This window comes from Electrona antarctica (assembly GCF_951216825.1).
Source record: "Electrona antarctica genome assembly, contig: scaffold_26, whole genome shotgun sequence".
NCBI classification, from domain to species: domain Eukaryota; kingdom Metazoa; phylum Chordata; class Actinopteri; order Myctophiformes; family Myctophidae; genus Electrona; species Electrona antarctica.
The window spans coordinates 1653176-1677490 of record NW_027636995.1 but is presented as its reverse complement, the minus strand read 5'-3'; the positions used below and the strand labels follow the sequence as shown (position 1 = coordinate 1677490).

General features: G+C 43.9%; 1 protein-coding gene across 1 annotated transcript in view; it reads left to right on the top strand.

Annotated features, from left to right (window-relative positions):
- Positions 1–2413, top strand: part of LOC306919559 (uncharacterized protein) — a gene marked incomplete at its 3' end in the record, with an annotated part of 84871 nt that extends 82458 nt beyond the window's left edge. Inside the window, exon 4 of the mRNA XM_079532321.1 lies at positions 2319–2413. Coding sequence (XP_079388447.1) covers positions 2319–2413 — 95 coding nt within the window. The remainder of the gene's footprint in view (positions 1–2318) is intronic.
- Positions 2414–24315: the final 21902 nt, after the last annotated feature.

The following is a 24315-nucleotide window of genomic DNA, read 5'->3' as shown; positions in this document are numbered from 1 at the left end:
AAAAAACAAGGTGAAGCAGCTTTCTGTTTCTACGGGCCGACAGTGTGGAACAAACTCCCACTATACCTTCGACAGGCAGCCTCTGTAGACATTATCGCTCAAGACGTACTTCTACACTCTTGCTTTCAGTTGAGCTTTTAACATTAAATGTTGTTATTCATGTCCTCACTGTATTGCATGCATAACTGCATGCTATTATTTTAATGTTTTATGTCTTTACTTTTCTTTATTTCTCTTGCTTTGTAAAGCATTTCATGTCATGAAAATATGCTCAAATATACAAATAAAGTTTATTTTTAGTTTATTATTATTTTATTGTTATATTATTTTATTGTTATATACAATATATATATATTGTTATATTCGTATCATTTGTGGTCAGGAAAAAACAACTTAAGAAACAAACATGGCTATGAGTGACCAAAGATATGTCTAAGTACCCCTATTACTTAATTAATTAATCACTTGCAACAATGAACTTAAGACCTAATTTAAACTTTCGCATGGTGAAAATAGCCGATAGTTGCTTGCATGAAGTAAGAGGTAAGTAAATCTAAAAAATATAAATGGAGGTTTAATTCAAGGTTATGGTAAGTACCATATATGTAAATATTTGTCTCCACCAGGCCGAAGGCATGGGGAGAGAGTATGTTTTGCACCATTAACCCGGTCGATGCCAAATTTTGCACACACACTCCCTGGGTGCCAACGATGAACCTCTGCCCCAGAATTTCCAGAACGGCCGGTTATAGCGCCACCAGGAGGCCGCTTTGTGCAAAACAAGTTTTTGGACAGTACACCTACAGATTTTGTTCAAACATCACGCAAATTGGTACACTGTCTCTCTAGAGCCATTCAACGAAACAGGTCTTTCAGATTTCTCAGACGCCATCCTGATTGGCTAAGATTGGCTTCCAAAGTTCGCAGGAGTGCTCAGTTTCAAACAAGATACTGCAAATCATGAACACATCGTGTGATTTCCGTGAATTTGTGCACGCACATTCCCACTAGGACGAGGAAGAAATGCCACGTGAACATTTTCAATTCAGCCTCATGGTGGCGCTATAACTGACCGAAAAGTGTTTTTACCTCCAACTGCACAGATCTGTCTAAAACTTTGTATGCACACTCCCTAGAGGCCAAGGAAAAACCTTTGCCTGGAATTTTTCACATCTGCTCTTTTTAGCGCCACCAGGAGGCCGACATATGTAAAACACATTTTCTAATATTACTCCTTCAGATTGTATCCAAATTTCACGCAAATCGGTACACATGCTCTCCATAGTCATGTGATCAAGACGGGTTTGTTTGCTTCTAAACTTTTCAGGAGTAGCCCGCTTTGTACCCGTTTTGTACAAATACTACTCAACGCAGCATCCGATCGCGTTGAAACGGTGCATGCATATTCCCACTAGGCTGAGGAAGAAATGCCACTTGACAGTTTTCAAATCAGCCTCATGGTGGCACTACAACAGGCCAAGCCGCGTCTCACACACACACACACACACACACACACAGTCACACACACAAAACATGATTATATATTACTCCTAAACATTTTGCCAAACATCACACACACTCCTGGTGGAGACCTGTGCACTTTTTCTAGTTCACTATGAACTGCACCAAATCCCATGCAACAATAATCTATAAAGACTCACAGCACTGATTAAACCGCTACAGTAAGACGCCTGAGGGCGAGAAGTGACCTCACCCTTGCACGCATCCGCCTCGTTGACGGCAGACTGCTGGGCGAGTGCTGGCGTTTTGGCATGGGGGGTGCCGTGGCACCCTAGACTAGAGTGCCAAGGCACCCACTTTGAGAAGCCCGTCTACAAGCTTTAGAGCTTGTAGACGGCCTGTTATCCACTTTGAGAAGCCCTGCTTTAGAGCTTGTAGACGGGCTGTTTTCCACTTTGAGAAGCCCTCCTATAGAGCTTGTAGACAGGCTGTTTTCCACTTTGAAAAGCCCTGCTTTAGAGCTTGTAGGCGGGCTGTTTTCCACTTTGAGAAGCCCTCCTTTTAGAGCTTGTAGATGGGCTGTTTTCCACTTTGAGAACCCTTTAGAGCTTGTAGATGGGCTGTTTTCCACTTTGAGAAGCCCTGCTTTAGAGCTTGTAGACGGGCTGTTTTCCACTTTGAGAAGCCCTGCTTTAGAGCTTGTAGACGGGCTGTTTTCCAGTGTCCGTGACGGCCTCGCGGCGCGTTGCATAATGCAGCTTTTTCTGCCGTTCTCACTCCATGACCACCATGTTCAACTGACGTCTCTTCTTCATCGCGGCGATGGTCGTTTTACCCAAACGAACCCATAACGCCAGCCTGCTCTGAGAAGGTGGACTCGTTTTACCCCAAACTCAAAACGCCACCCTTCTCTGAGAAGGTGGACTCGAGTCGGGATGCCAACCTGCTCTGAAGGTGGACTTGGGATGCACGCCAAAACAGCAGACTTAAACTCTGACTGAAATGAAGTCGAGGGAGTGGGATCTGCATGGCTAAAATCTGGCCAAAATGTTCAGTGAAAGGAGAGAGAGGCGGTCGACGAAATTGTGAACTAAAGGAGCTCGCTCTGCGAGGCAGAGTAAGAGGCAGTGCCGTAAAGGATGTCTATGTTACTGCGTTGGCCTTAGAGTATATATGAATAGAGACGGCACCCGGAGGAAACCCTGAGGCGCAATGGACATAGTGGCCGAATTTGGTATTGCAGCATGGGCCAAACTCATGAACGCGCTGGTCCGTTGACTATCATTGCGAACGTTCATGATGACACGTGAACGCGGTTTCAGTGCAATGGCAGCGCGTTCATGAGTTTGGCCCAATCAATCCCAGAATGCACTCTGTTCCTACAAGGAAGGAGGAGTGAAATTGCCTCATGCGCTTTTGAGCAACTTACTGCAAGTGGATGGGAGGAGAACTCGGGTGACGTCTCTATTCATATATACTCTAAAGGTTGGCGCCTCAGATTTGTCACCTCAGATGTTGCATGACGATACATATCATAGCGTGCTATTTAAGTTTACAACAGGAACATGAACGTGAGCTATAAGTGGTTTTCGACCAGTGGTCCTTGAGAGGGTTCCAGGTGGTCCCCAGCTGACCGATGGAGAGTTTGTAACCAAATGGACCCTTGTAGATTTTTAACTCTTGAGAATGTAAAATTAAACCAAATGGTCCATTTTGTGTCACTTTACGCTCTCAAGAGTTACATTATTATTAAACATCTGCATTACTTCATTTACAAGAAGTCTACACAATTAGAGAATGTAGAAGAATTGTTATTTTGATAAACGTTTGCCAAAAGCATGGAATTGTAGACAAAATCTAATCCAACGACAACAAAATATTCTTTAGTTTTGGGTCTGAGAGGCTAAATGTAATCAAATGGTGGGCCTTGGCTCAAAAGCAGAATAAATAATGGGCCTTGAAATGAAAAGGGTTGAAAACCACGTACACGGGTGAATGAAACCACGATTGATTCATGGATTTATCCATATAAATGCATTAAACAATCACACCTGTGTGAAGTGAGTGGTGCAACTCCGTGTGGGGGTCCCCGGGGGGTCCACGGAAGTTCCAGACCCACAGGAACGCAGCCAAGGTGCCGGCCCGGTTCCGGCGAGCCGCCCCGCGTCCGAAACGGTCAAGAAATGAGAGATATCATGTGGGGGTCCCCGGAACATCCAGACCACCAGGAACGTGCCCAGGGGGCTGGGCGGCTGGCCCGGTTCTGGCGAGCCGCACCGGATCCGAAACGGTCGAGAAATGAGAGATATCATGTGGGGGTCCCTGGAACATCCAGTTACTTTTAACCTGCAACACATGTCGGGAGCCACGGGTGATTTTAAACCCGCAGCACAGGTTACTTTTAACATGCAGCGCATGTCGGGGAGCGACGGTGTTGTCGGACTAATGACTGTAGGACTGTTGGTATGTCTAATCAACGCATGCACCCCACGGGCAAGTGGCACGCGGGTGTGTTAGCTAGCTGAGGGGTGATTTCACCCAACACCCGGCAAGCGCCTCTGACACCAGGCTGATTAGGCCACTGTTGTGTATTTTCACACAACTACCTACCTAAAGTCCTAAACCATAGAGAAGAATGGAGCTCTCTAAAACAAACTGCAGACTGTAGATTAGAGTAGTGAAAACCTTGTCATCAACGCATCAGTCAGATGAAGAAACGCAGGCAGAGAGAGAGAGATTTCCTCGGAGTGTGATGTACCATTATTCAATCAAAGACAGAGTCCAGAATGACAAAATAGCATAGCTTCCCCGTAGGCCCTGGTCGGCCCTGGTCGGCCCACGGGAGCACAAGCAAAGCCACCGTGTGGCCAGCCAGCCCAAGATCCCTTAACATTGCAGTAACGAGACAAAATATACTTTCACATCAAACAGTTGAATTCTGGGTGGAGTTACAGACTTCACATACAGATCAACATATGGTGGTCTCAACAAGTGGTCTCTCAGAAACATCCAGAAGGTTCCTTGTGACAATAGAATGCTAACCCCCTTTCTGAAACCAGCTCCTCGCCACTCGCTCTACACACTTGCCCTCGATATGCGCGTTCACGCGAGGCTGCGCCATATTAAGTGTCGTCCGAAACCAAGCAGCCTTGAGTGGAAGTGGCTTATGAAGCCCTCAAGAGCGAGTCTGTGCCGATCTAGACTTGATTGCCTTGTGCAGCCCTGCTCTGTGTCCGCATGGAAACGCGACCTACAAATGTAAGAACCACCACAAATAAATGATAAATAAACTCCTCCTAAACAATCGTCATCTGATGCAGAATAGACAATGCTCCAACTGATGTTCACAAGGGCTCTTTATTTACCCCACCGTGAAAAAACTATAAATGAAACCACACAAACAAAACAACTTTTAACACAATGATTTATAAACACCATGTATGCACTGTATATGACATGTCATTTTTGACAGTCACATGGAATTTCCTTTTTCCATATTAATGAAATCCACATGTCACACAAACCTACACGATGCAATGCAATATAACTGTAGAAACAAAATAACAGGTAACACAATTGCATGATGGTAACCATGGCAACGAATGGTGTCTGTTTCCTGTTTCTGCACAAGGAGGGCGAGTGTATTTCCAAACCGTTTTTTATACCCATGCACCCTAATCAAGGGAACTTGATTCAGCTGGAGGGGAACTTCCTGACGAGGGAACCTCCTGAGAGCACTTCAAGTCAAGGGACTGGTTTCAGAAAGGGCCTAAATGTCTCTCACACCATCCTCACAGAGCCTCAAAGGGTTTAGAACAATGGAATTCTCTAGGGTACTTGGCTGAGAACCTCTAGTGAAGGAAGACCCTCAATAAGCACAGAAATGTAGTTGACCATTAATGAGTACCACAGACGAATAACAGTCTAAGTCCACACTATTGATCCATAATATATAAATGATAGATAAGGGTTCAGGACAACGAGGCCTTTTCGTGGAGGGGTCAGTCTGAAATTTGGACTTAGACTGTTTTTCGTCTGTGGTACTCAAAGACATAGCTGTAGAGCGACTACAGGAGATTAATGTACAAATAAGTCGCTGAGAGGCGATGGGATGGGCCAGGTTGTCAGACGCGCTCCGCAAACAAAAGAAACTTGCTGGGTCCAAAACAATGCGTTTAAGTGGTTTTATTGAAGCAATGTGAAAGGTGCTCAAACATAAAGCAAAGTAGCCACAGCGATCAAACGTAAATAAAGTAAATAAAACAAAGCAAAATAAGCGGCATAAAGCGGTCAACAAAAGTGTGGCTTCCCACACACCCCCTCTCTCTCACTGTGTGTGAAGGAGGTGAACTTGGTGAGGTATTGAATGAATCAGGTCCGCCCCTATGCCCGTCAATCACACACGTTAATCACCAGTGACAGCCCACTCATTTCATAGACCAATAACGTAAACATAATAAACCAATTCATGGCTCCTACACGCCAGCCCCTAATTATTAGGTTATTACCTAATAATTACATCAAACATAATAGGAGGCATGAAATAACAGTACTCAAATTCCCAACTTTTCTTTTTCTCATGGATATGAAAGTCTCTCTTCAACCGAACGCAAAAAACGAGTAATTGTTCCTGCGCAAAGTCATTTTCAGAGTAAACACTCTCATTGTAAAGTCAATGTCAAAAGTCAAAAAGTCAAGATGAAAGCAATCCAAGTAATTGTAATAGTATTCAACCTGAATTCAACAGGTCATGGAATTGTCCAAACATCGCTCCTCTTCCTCCTGGATCAATCAGATCTTGGTTTTTGGCTGATCGAGGCAGCTGTACACTGTTCATTTCCATCATTGAGCAAAGTGGGTAGGTGTGACCGTCCTCCTTCACACCTTGGCCTTTGTGCAGACCGGAGACGTCCTCTGGGATCCTCTTAACTTGGATGAATTTCATGATTTCCTGTTCCGCCTTCGTATGCTCTTCCACTGACCGGCAACTTGAAACCGTTTCCTTCTTAAATGTCTCCATATCCTTTCCCATTGAACATCTCTTTAGGTCCAAGTCAGACAGTTCAAGGTCCATTTTCACTTCTTGTCCCCTCCTCTCATAAAGAGACAAGAGCCAGGTCATAAAACTTAAGATCCAAGCTGCAGACTTTATCATACGAATCCAAGATTCCAAGTATGGGATCCTGTGATTCAGTGCACTGACCTCCTCCTTGGTCTGTACAGCATTGATCACAACAGATTTCTTGACCTCAGGGTCCTCTAGTTGATGAGTTTCTTCTGGATCAACTTTGAACTTGGAAGTCTCGTTCCTGATGGGTTTAATCACTGACGCACCATCTGTCCAATTTACAGACGAGTCTGGATCCATAAGCTGCTCTTTCCTCCACAAGACATCCATGCGACTTGGCTTGGTAGCAGCAATCACCTTTATTTGCGGGATGGTGATGTCCCTTCTCCTCAATGGTAAGTCGATCTGATATTGACCATTGACCAGTTCCATGAAGGAACAATCTTCTCTTGAGATGCCAGGTTGTTCCTCCCTGCTACGTTCAGGGAAATCCGTCTTAAACTCAGGCTGCTGACCATTTGCGTTCTCGCTGCCTCCTCTCAGCGGTCCGTTCACAGTCCAGCCCAGCATGGTCCTGATGGCATAGGGACCATTATTTACACTGCAAATGACCTGCAATGGTTCTAATGCCTCAGGAACATTCGTCCCTATCAATAGCTCAATGTCAGCATCGATCTCAGGCAGTTGAACATGCTGTAAATGAGGCCATCTCAAGAGATCCTTCTGTTTTGGAATATTCCCCTTGTGGACAGGCATGTACATCTGTGTGTAAGCCTGGGGAAGGTTACAGAAGTGCTCCTCATTCAAACCAGACACTTCCAGTCCGGACACACTGTAGCTAGACACAACTTTATCTTGGCCCATTGTTCTTAACCGAATATTTGTCCTCCTCCCTGTGAGGTCAAGTTTGTGCATCAGGACTTCAGTGCAGAACACGGCAGAGCTTCCCGGGTCCAAGAAAGCGTAGGTGGTAATAATCTTGCTCCCCTTCTTGGACTTAACCTGTACTGGAACGATAGGCAGTTTACAGTCGTCACCAGCCCCAGTAAGGCCACTCGATACCACGGTGCCATCCACTGATATCCCTGACTTCCGATCAGATTGGTCAGACCCTTTGTTCCATTCTTTCTGAGTGATATGAAGGACAGTTGGATGTTTCCAACCACAAGTTTGACAGGTAAGCTTCTTTCTACAGAATTTGTTGACATGTCCAATACTCAGGCATCCGAAACAGACTCCAGCTTCTCTCAAGAAGCCTATCTTCTCTTTGTGGGGTCTTTTCTCCAACTGGGGACACATATCCAATGTGTGTTCTTCTCCACAGCACAGACATGTTTTAATTTCTTCTTGAACACGTTCCTTCTCTTCAAGTCCAACCTGAGTCATGGGTTTCACAGGGATCACAGTGGTGGCATAGCTAGTTCCTCTCATTCCAGATGGAGGTTGTGAAGCGTATTTGCTCCCACCTTTAGTTGTAGTTAGTGATGGAGCATCCTGTATGTTGCCAAATATTGGGTCAGTTAAGATTTTCACCTGTTTCCCAATAAAAGCAGTAATGTCCATAAATGTAGCTCTACGTTTGTGCTTTTCTTGTAGTTCACAGGCTACATTTCTCCACGTATCTCAGAACTTGTATGGCAACTTTCTTATGATGGTCAGCATATTTGCAGGCATGTCTAGCTCATGTAGATATTGCACCTCCTCCATGGCGTTACAGCAGCCTCGGAGGAAAAGACTGTACTCTTGAAGAGATTTTACATCTTCGATTTTAATGAGCGGCCATGAGAGAGCTTTGTCCATGTATGCAGATGCGATTTTCTGCTCGTTTCCAAACTCCTCTTTTAACAGAGCCTTGGCTTTAGCATACCCCCTCACAGGGTCTAAGTGCTGGCAGCTCCTGACAAGTTCCCTGGGAAGACCCTTTGTCTGCTGCTCCAGATAATATAGACGGTCACTGTCCTTTTGAGTATTATTTTCTACTCCATTCTCAAAAGCCTTCACAAAAGCATGGTATTTTAGTGGATCCCCATCAAAGATTGGCACTTCCCTCTTTGGCAAAGAGGAGAGGCTATGTTGCTGTATCAACAGCGTGGTTATTTCGTTTTGCTTTCTCATAATGCTAAGCATCTCATTTTGACAGGCATTTGCATTTCCACAGTTAAAATTTTCAAAATGAGCATTTGCATTTTCAGAACGAGCATTTAGATTTTGAGAATGAGCCTTTGTATTGACATGATTAGTTGCATTTGAATCATTGAAAACATATTGCACTTGTTGAACTGGGCGTGGTCTAGATTCCTGGTGCATAACTGACAGTGGCTGGGATTGTAAATGAATGGATTGAGAGTTATTTGTGCCTTGTTCCTGTATCCACCTGATTTTGTGACATTCTGGGTGCAAATGGATTGGCATCAGCATTGAGGGTTTGTGGTTTTCCTTGTGCTTTTTCCACATAAGAATTCATACCGTCCACATTCGTTGGTTTTGAGGATCTCCCACTTACAACACTTTGCGATTTTAACACATTTAATTTTGCCATTTGTGCTGCAATATCCTCATCCATTTTAAATTGCTCCTTTCTCTTGCGCAACCTTTCCTCCTCAGCTTCAAGTTCATGTTTGTCTTTTAATAGGTTTTGTTTGACTTGCAATGCTGCCAAGTCAGCTTGAGCCTTCAGACATGCAGAGGAAACCCTAGAAGTGATAGATTTCCTTCCTATATCAGAGTTTTGCGTTCCAGATCCCCTTCCCACATTTGACACACTGTCACTTGGTTGCACATCTTCTTGAATGTCGTGTGTTATGGACATGCTTATTGGTGCTGCTTGCGTCCCTGAGGGAGGTTTATCCACTGTGGGAGCGTCCATGTGCAATTGTGAACTCCTGTCAAATTCCGTTTGCCCATCACTCTCAACATGTCCCGCCATTTCCTCTGGCTCATTCAACCATTTTTCCACGTCACCTTTAAATGTATTGCTGTATTTTACAATGCTGAAAAACCATTCGTTTTGTCTTTCACTTTCCTCATCGTCAGGCAATAAAGGCAATAACGTATTGTGAGACATGGTGGCATTTGCATAATGTTCATCCAATGTAACCAACAAAGATTTCACTCTCAAAACGTTTCCCTTTTTTTCCATGAATGATTTTATTTGTGGTATAAGGGATTTCATTTTACTGACAGAAAGGTGGCATTCCCGTTCAAGCTTGTCAATTTTATTCAGCACGGCCTTGGCCGTGAGCATGATGTCTCGTTTTCCACGTTCCATTTCGGATTGAGAACTGGTAACTTCCCCAGTATTTATTTGACTCATATTTCCTCTCAATTTTCCTTTTCAATTATTTGTGCCGTTCGACACATCCACATATAGAAAGGAAACTTATCCACAAAACATCATCATCCATTTAGTATTCACTTTCAGACAGTAGGCTAATATTCGCATCAGCAGCGCAGCAGTTGAGACGGACAAGCAGAACTAAAGAGACAGCGGGTTCCTTTGACAGCTACGAAGTAGGCTATCCTTATGAAACTTCAAACTTTATTCTGAGCGTCAACTCAACCCGCAGGTATACTCGTCCCCAATGGACTATAAAGAACATGCAAGCTGCGTTCCTTCCATATGCAGCTTACAATCGTACCTGACTTTCGTGGGTGACTTTGACCGTGACTCACGGAAATGTTTGTTGTCAGCCATGCATTGATCCTCCGTCCTCGTCCCCGAACGTCTTTCTTAATTCTTGTTGTTGTTGTCCACTTGATCCGATCTTCTGCTGTGTAATGCTGCCGTTGACAAGAGCCACGTTTTGTTGACAATGTAGAGCGACTACAGGAGATTAATGTACAAATAAGTCGCTGAGAGGCGATGGGATGGGCCAGGTTGTCAAACGCGCTCCGCAAACAAAAGAAACTTGCTGGGTCCAAAACAATGCGTTTAAGTGGTTTTATTGAAGCAATGTGAAACATAAAGCAAAGTAGCCACAGCGATCAAACGTAAATAAAGTAAATAAAAGAAAGCAAAATAAGCGGCATAAAGCGGTCAACAAAAGTGTGGCTTCCCACACACCCCCTCTCTCTCACTGTGTGTGAAGGAGGTGAACTCGGTGAGGTATTGAATGAATCAGGTCCGCCCCTATGCCCGTCAATCACACATGTTAATCACCAGTGACATAGACCAATAACGTAAACATAATAAACCAATTCATGGCTCCTACAATAGCATAATTATGAATATTATGTATTATGGACACCACAGGATCTATTACATCGCTGTACCCACACACTGTACATAATTTGGTGTTCATATATTTGAACGGGTAAGGACTAATTAGGCCTATCCAGGGACGGATTAAGCCCACAAGGGCCCCTGGGCCGGTACATTTTTTGGGGCCCCCCTAGCGCGCGTGTACGCAGAATTTTCGAGTTTTTTTGTGTTTTTATAATTTTTTTAACCTAAATTTAACAAAATCAATGGCCAATGAAGGTCCCCAGGAGCTTTTTTCAGGGCCTCAAACCCATTACAGGGCTTTACATTTTCCCAGAAGGGCCCCTGAGAGCCAAGGGCCCCTGGGCCACGGCCCCATTGGCCCAATGGCTAATTTGGCCCTGGGCCTATCATATTTTTTGAGCAGTGCCATAACCACGTATTGGTTGGAAGAGGGATTTGATATAGCCTAGTAGTAAAGATAGATTTTAGGTTGATCCAAGATTTGGGTCACAAGGTGGCGGTAATGCACCAAAAACTGGTTGCTATGGTTGCCATCTGCCGTAAAGCACAGAAGAAGCTGCTGCTATTGCGCATGCGTGAACCACGTTGTTGTGCGTGCGTGTTGTTTTTCATGGCGGCGAGGAACAAATCAGCGTGGTGAAAAATGTCTTACAAACGAGGTCGAGTGTGTCAAACGGACTCTCTAACGCTGAGGCTGTCGATAAATGAACATCTGACGTCGGTGGGAGAGGAGATATTGTGTGTTTTGGAAAAACAGCCGAGTGATGTTGGTCAGCTGAAGCTTGTTAGAGTGTTTGTGTTGGAGCGCCTCGGCACTGCAGCAGGATTCATGTTCAGCCTCTTCCAGAGAGAGATGGAGACACTAGAAACTCTGCTGAAGAGACAAGACAAACTTCTGGACGTCCTTTTACAGCCACAAGTCATATTATACAGACCAGGTTTGTTAAGCTGACAAATCAACAAATAGGAGAATAAATGTCATACGTTTAGAAAAGCACTTTGAGTAGTTGTGCTGATGCTATAGCTCTTCTCTCCTTGTGTCTGTGTGTAAAGAGGTTTCTTCTATCCTCCTTGTGTCTGTGTGTAAAGAGGTTTCCCCTGAACATGAGGAGAGGAGGTCCAGTCTGCTCCAGGAGGAACCACAACCCTCACAACATGAGGAGAGGAGGTCCAGTCTGGTCAAGGAGGAACCACAACATGAGGAGAGGAGGTCCAGTCTGGTCAAGGAGGAACCACAACCCTCACAACATGAGGAGAGGAGGTCCAGTCTGGTCAAGGAGGAACCACAACCTACACACATTAAAGAGGAAAACATGGAAGAGGAGGTTGATGTGTCAACATTGACATTACTACATGGGAAGACAAGGTGCCACACTCTCTCAGGTAAAAAATAAAAATCACACCCGTGTGAAGTGAGGGGCGCTAATATAATTAAAGTCTAACTCATGTTGATTAGGTGATGTATGTAATGGTGATGTAAAACAAACGGTGCCAACACAAGCATTAAATTCCATTAACAATATGACGTAATGAGGGACAATATGATGTACATTTTCCCTTAATTTTCAATGGCGTTTTTAAAACAAACATTTAACTAAAAACAAACATTAAACCTGTATATAGCGCTCCTCAAAAATAAGCATCACTAATTAATCCAAGTCTAAAAGTCATACTATAGCAGCCCATTCAGTATTTTAGCCATGACGTGAGCGCCCCCTCCAGAGATACTTCCGGGTCCGACTTTTGTGTCGCTTTTGTGTCCCCATAGAGTTATACTGTGATGCTCCGTCGGACTAAATCTGAGACAAACAACCACGAAAGTCTAATTTTACCGCTTTCCTCGCAACAACTAAGGCGCGATTCATACTCCCATTTTAGAGCCGAATAAAAGTCGGTTCGGCTCTGTAGAGCCTACAATGTGACGTCATTTGAGGTTCAGGGGGGCGGGTACCGTCCTAAAGTCGGCTCTTCTGTGCTACTGAAAATTTCTGATGAGCCGAAATCATTTCGGCACTACAGCGCCGAAACAGCGGTAAAATAGGAGTATGAATCAGCCCAAAGCTGCTGCTCTCCCAAATCTGGCTGTGACAGGCCGTCTGCCCCACACGGAATACTATCGCCATTTTATTTCATTGTGTCAACTAAATCATCATTAATGATTCAACATACTCAAGCCTGCACACATTCTAAATATGCCACCGAAATATTGTACTGCGCAAATGGACTGTTACCACCTTCAATAATAATGATAAATATAGCTGCAAGCAGCGATAAAGCGGAACCAAGATAGAAGAAGAACAATGCGCAATAAGAACAACATGCACAAATGAGACTGACGAGCTGAGTTGTCGGTACCGGGATTTGAGCTCACAACCTTGTGGACCGAAGGCGGGAGCTCTACTGACTGACCTACACAGAGACAATCAGTGACTACATTGTAAACTTTAAAACCATTCAGTGATTTGGTAACAAGAAGGTGTGTCCTCATTTTGGGCATGTCTTTATCCATTACTACAGTGTGTTTTCACGCACAGTTAAAGTGTGTGTGTGTGTGTGTGTGTGTGTGTGTGTGTGTGTGCGTGTGTGCGTGTGCGCGCGTGCGTACAAACTTATCTTTGTGTGTGTGTGTGTGTGTGCGTGTGTGTGTGTGTGTGTGTGTGTGCGTGCGTGCGTGCGTGCGTTAGGCAGACAATCGTTCATAACCATGGATTTGGATTGAACATCATCTCTTTAGTTTTTGTGGTGTTTAACATAAGGTGGCTATTATCACACCAGTCTTTAAAGTTATTGATCTCACTGATATAGCCCACAGGGCGTTCAACAATATGTACAAATAAGACTGACGAGCTGAGTTGTCTGTACCCGGGTTTGAACACACAACCTTGTGGTCCGAAGGCAAAGCTCTACCGACTGAGCTATGCAGACACAGTCAGTCAACTCATTCTACACAGTAACATCATTCAGTATTCATATAGGTATTAGGTGCAGAAGAAGTTTCACAAAACAGCAATTTTCATTGGTTAATAAAAACTTCATTTTTTCACTTAGAAAAAATGTGCTACGATTATTTTTCCGTATAGGTCCAAAGTTCACGTGTAGAAGTTTTCGTGCATTTTGAGCAAAGATTTTGGGAGGAGCTACATTTGAACTGTTTTTCATATAATTCAAAATGGCGGGTGATCTAAAGGTCAGAGGTCGAAAGTCAGAACACAAAAGTTGTTCGGCATGAGGAGACACATATGTGTATCAAAGTGTCATTGCCAACGGTCAAACGGTTCATGAGATATGCACGTTCAAAGTTTGCAAGTTTGCAAGTTTTGCATCAATTGAGTGCTATAGCGCCACCATTTGGCCAATCGTGATGGGCTTCGCATAGTAAAGTGACATAAGCATATGTGTGTATTAGAGGCAGAAGAATAATTTTCACAAACCAGCAATTTTCATTGGTTCATAAAAACTTCATTTTTTCACTTAGAAAAAATGTGTTACGATTATTTGTCCGTATAGGTCCAAAGTTCACGTGTAGAAGTTTTCGTGCATTTTGAGCAAAGATTCTGGGAGGAGTTACATTTGAACTGTTTTTCATATAATTCAAAATGGCGGGTGATCTAAAGGTCAGAGGTCAGAAGTCAGAACACGAAAGTTGTTCAGCATGAGGAGACGCATATGGGTATCAAAGTGTCATTGCCAACGGTCAAACATATCATGAGCTATGCACGTTCAAAGTTAGCATTTTCAATTGAGCGCTATAGCGCCACCATTTGGCCAATCGTCTTGGGCTTCGCATATTCACCGTTTGGCATGGCCCTCTACCAGATTACCGCGTTTCGCGAAAACCGACTGCACCATTCAGTCAGAACAGCTATTTTTGGCGGAAGAAGGAGAAGGAGAAGGAGAAGAAAAATAAACACAAAAACAATAAGTGACCAAAGTCACTGCGTGACTTCTTGGTCCCTAATAATAGTCTTTATTGTCTCCACCCTATACTTTTTTTGTCATGGACACTTGTACAAAACATTAATAATTCTACTCGAGTTGGAAGCATTAAGACCCATTTTAACCCTCAATGGCTTTAGTGCAGGAAAAAACCCTCTAAAAGAGGCTTAGTTTTTGAGGTACCCCTCCCCGAGGTATAACAAAACGGGACAACGTTTTTTCATATCTTTAGGATGTCCCCTTCATGAAATGGATTGTCCCGAGATTTACTTTTACTGCAAAAGTCATGAAATGAATCCATGAAGTGACTCACCACATAGGCAAAAAAACGCCTATCCTAAAAGAGGGAGTTCCAAGTAAATCCTCATCATACTTGCACAGATGGTCTACAGGTAGTGTGCCTACATCCCAGCACAATCAGAATGCCAATATCTGGTTCTATTGTGAATCAGCAGCCTTTTATATAAGGTATTAAATAGGCGGAAATAGCAAAAAGTTTTCTTTTCTGAGCAACATTCACTTGTCCTACTCTTTATCAGGGGTAGAACTAAATGGGACATAGTTTTTTCATATCTTTAGGATGTCCCCTTCATGAAATGGATTGTCCCAAGTTTTACTTTTACTGCAAAAGTCATGAAATTAATCCATGAAGTGACTCACCACATAATGAAAAAACGCCTCAATCATGAAAGGGGGAGATCCAAGTAATTTTCTACCTGCTGCATGGTTGGTTTTATGTCATGCTTGCACAGATGGTCTAGTCAGGTACATCCTAAAGCAACCTAAATGCCAATATTTGGTTCTATAGTAAATCAGCAGGCTTTAATATAAGGCCTTATTAGAGGCAGAAATAGCCAAAAGCATAGAAACTGCAGTATCAACCATCAATCTATTTACTTTGAATGCAAAAGTCATGCAATTCTTCAATTAACTTTTTGCACCAAAAAAAAGTGCATACAGTGACCCCAGTGTCTACAGGTGTCTGTAGACAGTAGTGTCTACCCTACATGAGCAGGGTTTTATTAGCCTGGCTAATAAGCCAGAACGAATCAGCCGTTGTCAAAAACAATTGCCTCTGGCAATTTGAGTCTGGCTTATTAGCCAGGCTAGGGTTTTATAGGCACTCTGGGTTAGAATCATAGGTGTTACACTCAAGAGTACAGGTCTCCGCCAGACCAATTACAGGTTATTGTGGGCTGGAAGTCAATCTTAGCCAGTCAGGATGGAATATGAAACATCTGAAAGAACTGTTTCTTTATTGAACAGATGAAGGACACACGCGGACGGACAGACAGGGTGAAAAACATAGAGATGACATGCCTTTCGGCCTGGTGGAGACAATATGTTTTTACCCAGCCACTTCATATTCATATAGAATCTATTATTCTCAGATGGACCTAATATCGCTACATCAATAAAGCATCAAGAATGACACATTATTGATGTTCTATTCTATAGGTCCATATAGCCTAAATGCAGTAGGGTTTAATGCTGTAGAATTCACAGCTTTGTGTGTGCGCCATTCTTTTTTTCTTTTAAAATATTTTTTATCCCACGATTTTGTAACCCATTTTTCACCCCTGTGTCAATTATCTAATGTGATCCTGGGCTCTACACACCCTCCGCCAACCTAGTCCCCATATATGGGGGACATGGGGAGAGCAACGGACTTGAACTCATGCTTCCTTCATGCCTGAGTGTCCAAGTTGCTCCTTTACACCTGACAGTGGGAGTTTCCCTGGTTGGACGTAGCACGTGGAAGGAACACGTTATTCCAACCAGTTCCTTTCCCCTCCATCAGGCACCCCGGCTGGCCAAGGGGAGGCAGTTTAGAGACCAGGATTACTGCATGTTTTTTGTGAGGGTACCTACACTAGGGGACACGGGGAAAACATGCAAACTCCACACAGAAAGCCCCTTTCGCCAACCCCTCCTCGGGTATGGGCACTGATGACGCGGAGGAGGAAACACGCCGCCAGCACCCACAGCGCCCCGAGCGGGAATCGAACCCAGGACCTTCTAGCAGTGAGGCGACAGCACTACCAACTGTGCCACCGTGCCCCCGTGTGTGCCATTATTAATGAATAATCAACAATCAGCAGCTTATGGAAACCAATTTGGCCCCAGTCAGCCAGTTCCCCCCACAATGCTCAAGATGACATTGAGAATAAGCTGCTGATTGATAAGTAGTACCATAGAAGACGTTAGGCCTCACTCACACCTATACATCTAGCATACAACAATGTTGCCTTATATAACAATATTTTGTCATTCCAGCTGTTTTGAGGCATAGGCTCGAAACATCCTTAGATTCCACATGAATGTGAGTAAACTAAAAACATGGCATCAAAATATATTTCCTGTTATTAAGTTTGTATAGGCATTTTACAGTATTAGATCAGGATTAGAACATTTAGAAGTAACTCTTGAAAAGAAAACTGTAGATAGATAGATAGATAGATAGATCGATCCACTTATAACCAGTAAGACGCCTGAGGGTGAGAAGCGACCGCGTCATAAAGGGCGAGGTGACGTGCACGCATCCACCTGGGTGACTGCTGGGCGAGCACTGGCGCTTTGGCATGGGGGGTAAGATCAACATATGGAATGAATTCTGTACTGGCCATATATGGAGCATGTCTTGAGTGTACAGGGTTTGATGAGGTCAGATCAACATATGGAATGTCAGAACAGGTCAGCTCCATATAGATCTAAGGGTGGCAGCGGAGGCAGTGTCTTGAGTGTAAAGGGTTTGATGATGGCCCTTGAGCTGGGCCTAAATTTTCAGGCCTGTTGAGAACTCTAGTTTTCGCCGACTGCCGGGCGCGGTTTGAGGTCAGATGTAGAGTTGCTGGCCAATATTGATACATCAGGGATCTCCATATACTGTATGGGCTTAATTGCGACATCAGGTTGTATTTACTATGACATCAGGGATCTCCGATGCCACGTGATGTTATGAGACCTGGGCACCATATATTGGGGCTTTCCCATGTATGGGGATTTAGAGTGTTACACTGACTGACGGACAAAAATGTACGATTTCATAGTAAACGCGACCTGCGGTCACAATAAGGCCTTATATAAACGGTTGCTTATTCACAATAGAACCAAATATTGGCATCCTGGGGGCAGAGAGCACTGAGGGGGAAGGTGCCCAACCCCCAGAAAAGGGCAACATTTTGGGGTGGACTTTTTGTGGGGGTCCCTTGTGCCATTTCACATCAGAAATATCCAACTAGGATGTTCCACAATAACTTGGCCTGTATCATTGGACAGTAAAATAATACATTCTAATTTCCATGTAAACATAAAAATATATAATATTTGTGTGTGTGTGTGTGTGTGTGTGTGTGTGTGTGTGTGTGTGTGTGTGTGTGTGTGTGTGTGTGTGTGTGTGTGTGTGTGTGTGTGTGTGTGTGTGTGTGTGTGTGTGTGTGTGTGTGTGTGTGTGTGTGTGTGTGTGTGTGTGTGTGGTAGGCGTTTCTTTCAGTGGGGATCACTTCATGGATGGATTTAATGACTTTTGCAGTAAAAGTAAACTTCTGACCATCCATTTCATGAAGAGGACATCTTAAAGATATGAAAAAACAATGTCACATTTTGTTGATAAATAGTAGGACCAAAATTACAAGTGAATGTCAGAAAAGTAAACTTTTTGCTATTTCCGCCTATTTAAGGCCTTATATAAAAGGCTGCTGATTCACATTAGAACCAAATATTGGCATTCTGATTGTTCTGGGATGTAGGCACACTACCTGTAGACAATTTGTGCAAGTATGATGTAAAAACAAACAGCAGGTAAAAAATGACTTTAAAAAATGATTTACTTGGAACTCTCTCTTTCAGATAGGCGTTTTTATTGCCTATGTGGTGAGTCACTTCATGGATCAATTTTAAGACTTTTGCAGTAAAAGTAAATCTCGGGACAATCCATTTCATGAACGGGACATCCTAAAGATATGAAAAAACTATGTCCCGTTTTGTTATACCTCGGGGAGGGGTATAGTCAACTTTTGGGGCTTTTGTTCCTGCACTACTTCCTTTCTGAAAAATAACATCATTGTAAAAAGATTCACACGTTTAGATATTCTATTTACAATGAGATGCGGACAGGAGCTGGTGCCACTTGGACCCGGACGTAACGTAGCACTACAAAATGACGTCGGACTTAAATACTGAATACATTCTTCTAGGTCAGATGGGGGTGGGTTCAGAAACAAAACAAAATGTTTTGGAGTGAGTGAGTGGCAATGTGAGTTTAATGCAATCCGATGGGACTTTTCTTTTTGGATGTATGGGCTGTCAAGGCCAGAACGTATTTTTTTGCCACTTGTTTCTTCTCACGATCGACCAATACCGATCTTATGTGTAAGGGGAACATTTGAATATTTCTAAAATGACTATATGTCAAAACCCACGTCCAAACGGTTCCTGTGTGTGTGGGGAGGAAGGGGAGACTGTTTAGGCCTGTCACAAAGATGCAAATCGATATTATTGTGACTGCAGGTCGCATTTACTAATGAAAACGTACATTTTCCGTCAGTTAGTTAGTAGATTGTCACCCCAGGCATGACCATTACTAGAATTCCGCGGGCCTCATCCTAGCGCCACGCGTCGCAAATGGGAAGAAGGCAATAACTAGTGATCGACCGATATGGTTTTTGGCCGATATATCCGATCACCGATTAGTGGACAATCAAAAAGCCCGATAGCCGATATTATGAGCAGATATGAATTTATGTTACTTTTTACAGTAAAATAAATTCCAACACAAGAATTCCTTTAAATGCATTGGAGAATATTTATCGCTTATAAAAAGGAAGTGCAAGAAGCACCAACATCGTTTCAGTAACACTCCCCCCCCCCCCCCCCCCCCTCCATCAAATGCAGCAAACATGTACTGTAGCAGCATATGGAACATAGTCAGGGGTGCACACAACTTCTTTGGTCTAGTACTCACAGGAGTACCTGGAGGAGTTACTTGGTCCTCCTAAAATGCGGCGACCCGTCTCGCCGGATGGATAAAAGAGGGATGCATGAATAACTTATAGCAAAACGATATTTATTGGATGAGTGGGGAGTCAATAGATTTTTTTTATAATGGGATGAATCTAGAGTTGCAATACCCTCCGTATTGCAACTCTAGATTCATCCCATTATTAAAAAAATTGCAAATTGCCTCTAGGTCCATGTGTGGTCCAGCCCTATGGAATGCATATTCTAATCAAAACAACTTAATACTAATATTTAGATACATTTTTTATTTAAATAACCGATCTACTAGCTCACCGCGTGTTGCGGAGGCGACACGTTGTGAGCTTGCAGATCAGCTATTTTTTTCAACATGCGACACATCGTACGGCGAAGCATACGTCAGGCTTCCCTTTCGTTTTTAGCCGAGGTGACGTACAGTCAGACAGTCAGACAGTCAGACACACATGGATCCTCAGTGCAAAAATAAACAGTGTACACTACCCGACTTTACGATAATAAGGGACAGTATGTCGCGACACGGTGTTGATAAGCTTCATGTTGTGCAGGAGCAGTGCCAGTCCGCAATGCTTTAAACTCTAACCATTCCACGACGTCGGAACTAAAACCTGTACCCGTAAAAAGTAGGTGGCCGGTGCCTAGGCTGTGAGAGACGGCATCGCACACGAGCAACCATGCTGCTCCAGCACCCGGAAAACAAACCCAAGCACAGCGGCGAATGGGAAGAGTGCAAAGCATCCACCAGCATGCCATTTTACACCGGGGACTACAGTAGTTTGCTATCTGAATCGGAGAAGCCGAAACATTTGTGCCAGGTTTTCTCCGTAGTAAACTCCTGTCGTCCTTATCCTCCCAGCAGCGAGCAGAGCAGCATGGAATCCTCCCTCGTTTGAGTAAGGACCTGCTGTGATTGGCCACAATGGCCAGTGCACTAGTGCAAGACGTGCTGTGATTGGCCAGTAGCCACTTTGAGTGGCAGTCGGTGGGAAATGCTCTCGCCACAGAATGTACTAGTATTCTGGCCATAATAATCATTCTGGGCGGCCCCAGCCCCCAGGTACGCAGAAGCGCTTCCCGGCGCTTGATTGACAGCGCAGAATGAATTTTGACGACGCATGCGCACTGGCGTACCGCTTGTGTGCACCCCTGAACATAGTGCTGTATGCAGTGCAGGCACAGGCTTCAAAAATAAAAAATAAAATTGGTGGGGTTAATTTTTTCAATGTCTGTCTGTCTGTGTGTAATTGTCCAGAACCGCCCCAAAAAGGCCTCTTTCCGGGCTCTGGACTGGGCCCATGCCCAGCATCCATATATGGAGCTGGCCTGTTCTGACCTCACAGCACTCCATATTTGGGCATGCCTGACACAGAAGACAGAACTCCACAAGCTGGCTGCATATACTCCCTATTTGGGCATGCCTTACAAAGAACTCCATATATGGGCATAAAAGGGAGACAGACATATCTGGGCGGGGCATTCATTTCCAACTTGCATCGTTCCAAGTAGGTCAGTGCCCAATGGGCTGTAGAGGCCCTACGAGCACCGTTCTAGTTTATCAAAATTGGTGATCTACAAGCCCACAGCACATTGCAGCATGACATGTTGAGAGCTTGTAGATCTGCTGCCCAAACTCTCCAAAGCCATGTTGTTTTTACTCCACCACTGAAATTTGCCACTTTCAAGATCACTGGCCACTTTTTTAATGCATGTAGAATTTGTTTTTACCAGTTCATTTTATAGCAATTTGACAATGTCTCAAAACACTGGCCAACAGTAAAATTATTGGCAACTAAATTAATATGAATTAGAAATTAAGACAATGCTACTGTTCATGCTACTGTTCATTCTTCATTGGCTTGCAGTTAGTTATTGCATATAGCCAACATGCAATAATCATATTAGGATGGTCAGGATGGGGAAAAAAGTTGTCCTTCAGTTGGCTGGCGCACACACACACACACACGCTAAGGCTGTACCCTAGCCCTTTTTTTAGGACTCGAACTTCGGCAGGAATTTTCGAGCGAACATCCGGACCATTTGTTTCTAATTAATTTAAAAAATAACCTTTGAGATATCCGTCTCGATCAGAGCGCAGCACGTCTCCCCCGCTCTTTATCAATCTCTCTCGTCTCTCCCAACACACACACACACACACACACACACACACACACACACCTGAAGCTCATGTGAGCTTGCTGGCAGGCAGCTAAGACGACAGCGTAACTTGCTCGTTAGCTGTCACTCATTAATTTGTTCCACCTGTGTATTCTCAGAAGCGCATTAAAGTGGGCACAGGGCAAAAGCAGAACCTCCGTGACCGTTTTGCTTAACAATGATCAGAGTTCACTGCTTTTTGGCAATAGGCTATGTGATGCTAGAGAGCAAGCATATGCTAATATATCATGGCTGTGTGTGTGTGAGAGACGCGTCAGACATTCCATTCAATGGAACTCTTTTGTTCTCACAGAACAAGGTGAGAAAGGTCAATCACCTCAGCTGCAGGCCAATCACCAAATTAATGTGCACGGGAGATTTTGGAGAAGGACAGAACAAGGAGATATTTTTACATGCTCATATCGCATTCTCGCCGAGATATATTTTCGAGTTAATAAAAAAGGGAAAAAAAAGTAAAAATAACAGTACTCAAATTCCCAACTTTTCTTTTTCTCATGGATATGAAAGTCTCTCTTCAACCGAACGCAAAAAACGAGTAATTGTTCCTGCGCAAAGTCCTTTTCAGAGTAAACACTCTCATTGTAAAGTCAATGTCAAAAGTCAAAAAGTCAAGATGAAAGCAATCCAAGTAATTGTAATAGTATTCAACCTGAATTCAACAGGTCATGGAATTGTCCAAACATCGCTCCTCTTCCTCCTGGATCAATCAGATCTTGGTTTTTGGCTGATCGAGGCAGCTGTACACTGTTCATTTCCATCATTGAGCAAAGTGGGTAGGTGTGACCGTCCTCCTTCACACCTTGGCCTTTGTGCAGCCCGGAGACGTCCTCTGGGATCCTCTTAACTTGGATGAATTTCATGATTTCCTGTTCCGCCTTCGTATGCTCTTCCACTGACCGGCAACTTGAAACCGTTTCCTTCTTAAATGTCTCCATATCCTTTCCCATTGAACATCTCTTTAGGTCCAAGTCAGACAGTTCAAGGTCCATTTTCACTTCTTGTCTCCTCCTCTCATAAAGAGACAAGAGCCAGGTCATAAAACTTAAGATCCAAGCTGCAGACTTTATCATACGAATCCAAGATTCCAAGTATGGGATCCTGTGATTCAGTGCACTGACCTCCTCCTTGGTCTGTACAGCATTGATCACAACAGATTTCTTGACCTCAGGGTCCTCTAGTTGATGAGTTTCTTCTGGATCAACTTTGAACTTGGAAGTCTCGTTCCTGATGGGTTTAATCACTGACGCACCATCTGTCCAATTTACAGACGAGTCTGGATCCATAAGCTGCTCTTTCCTCCACAAGACATCCATGCGACTTGGCTTGGTAGCAGCAATCACCTTTATTTGCGGGATGGTGATGTCCCTTCTCCTCAATGGTAAGTCGATCTGATATTGACCATTGACCAGTTCCATGAAGGAACAATCTTCTCTTGAGATGCCAGGTTGTTCCTCCCTGCTGCGTTCAGGGAAATCCGTCTTAAACTCAGGCTGCTGACCATTTGCGTTCTCGCTGCCTCCTCTCAGCGGTCCGTTCACAGTCCAGCCCAGCATGGTCCTGATGGCATAGGGACCATTATTTACACTGCGAATGACCTGCAATGGTTCTAATGCCTCAGGAACATTCGTCCCTATCAATAGCTCAATGTCAGCATCGATCTCAGGCAGTTGAACATGCTGTAAATGAGGCCATCTCAAGAGATCCTTCTGTTTTGGAATATTCCCCTTGTGGACAGGCATGTACATCTGTGTGTAAGCCTGGGGAAGGTTACAGAAGTGCTCCTCATTCAAACCAGACACTTCCAGTCCGGACACACTGTAGCTAGACACAACTTTATCTTGGCCCATTGTTCTTAACCGAATATTTGTCCTCCTCCCTGTGAGGTCAAGTTTGTGCATCAGGGCTTCAGTGCAGAACACGGCAGAGCTTCCCGGGTCCAAGAAAGCGTAGGTGGTAATAATCTTGCTCCCCTTCTTGGTCATCACCATCCCCAGTAAGGCCACTCGATACCACGGTGCCATCCACTGATATCCCTGACTTCCGATCAGATTGGTCAGACCCTTTGTTCCATTCTTTCTGAGTGATATGAAGGACAGTTGGATGTTTCCAACCACAAGTTTGACAGGTAAGCTTCTTTCTACAGAATTTGTTGACATGTCCAATACTCAGGCATCCGAAACAGACTCCAGCTTCTCTCAAGAAGCCTATCTTCTCTTTGTGGGGTCTTTTCTCCAACTGGGGACACATATCCAATGTGTGTTCTTCTCCACAGCACAGACATGTTTTAATTTCTTCTTGAACACGTTCCTTCTCTTCAAGTCCAACCTGAGTCATGGGTTTCACAGGGGTCACAGTGGTGGCATAGCTAGTTCCTCTCATTCCAGATGGAGGTTGTGAAGCGTATTTGCTCCCACCTTTAGTTGTAGTTAGTGATGGAGTATCCTGTATGTTGCCA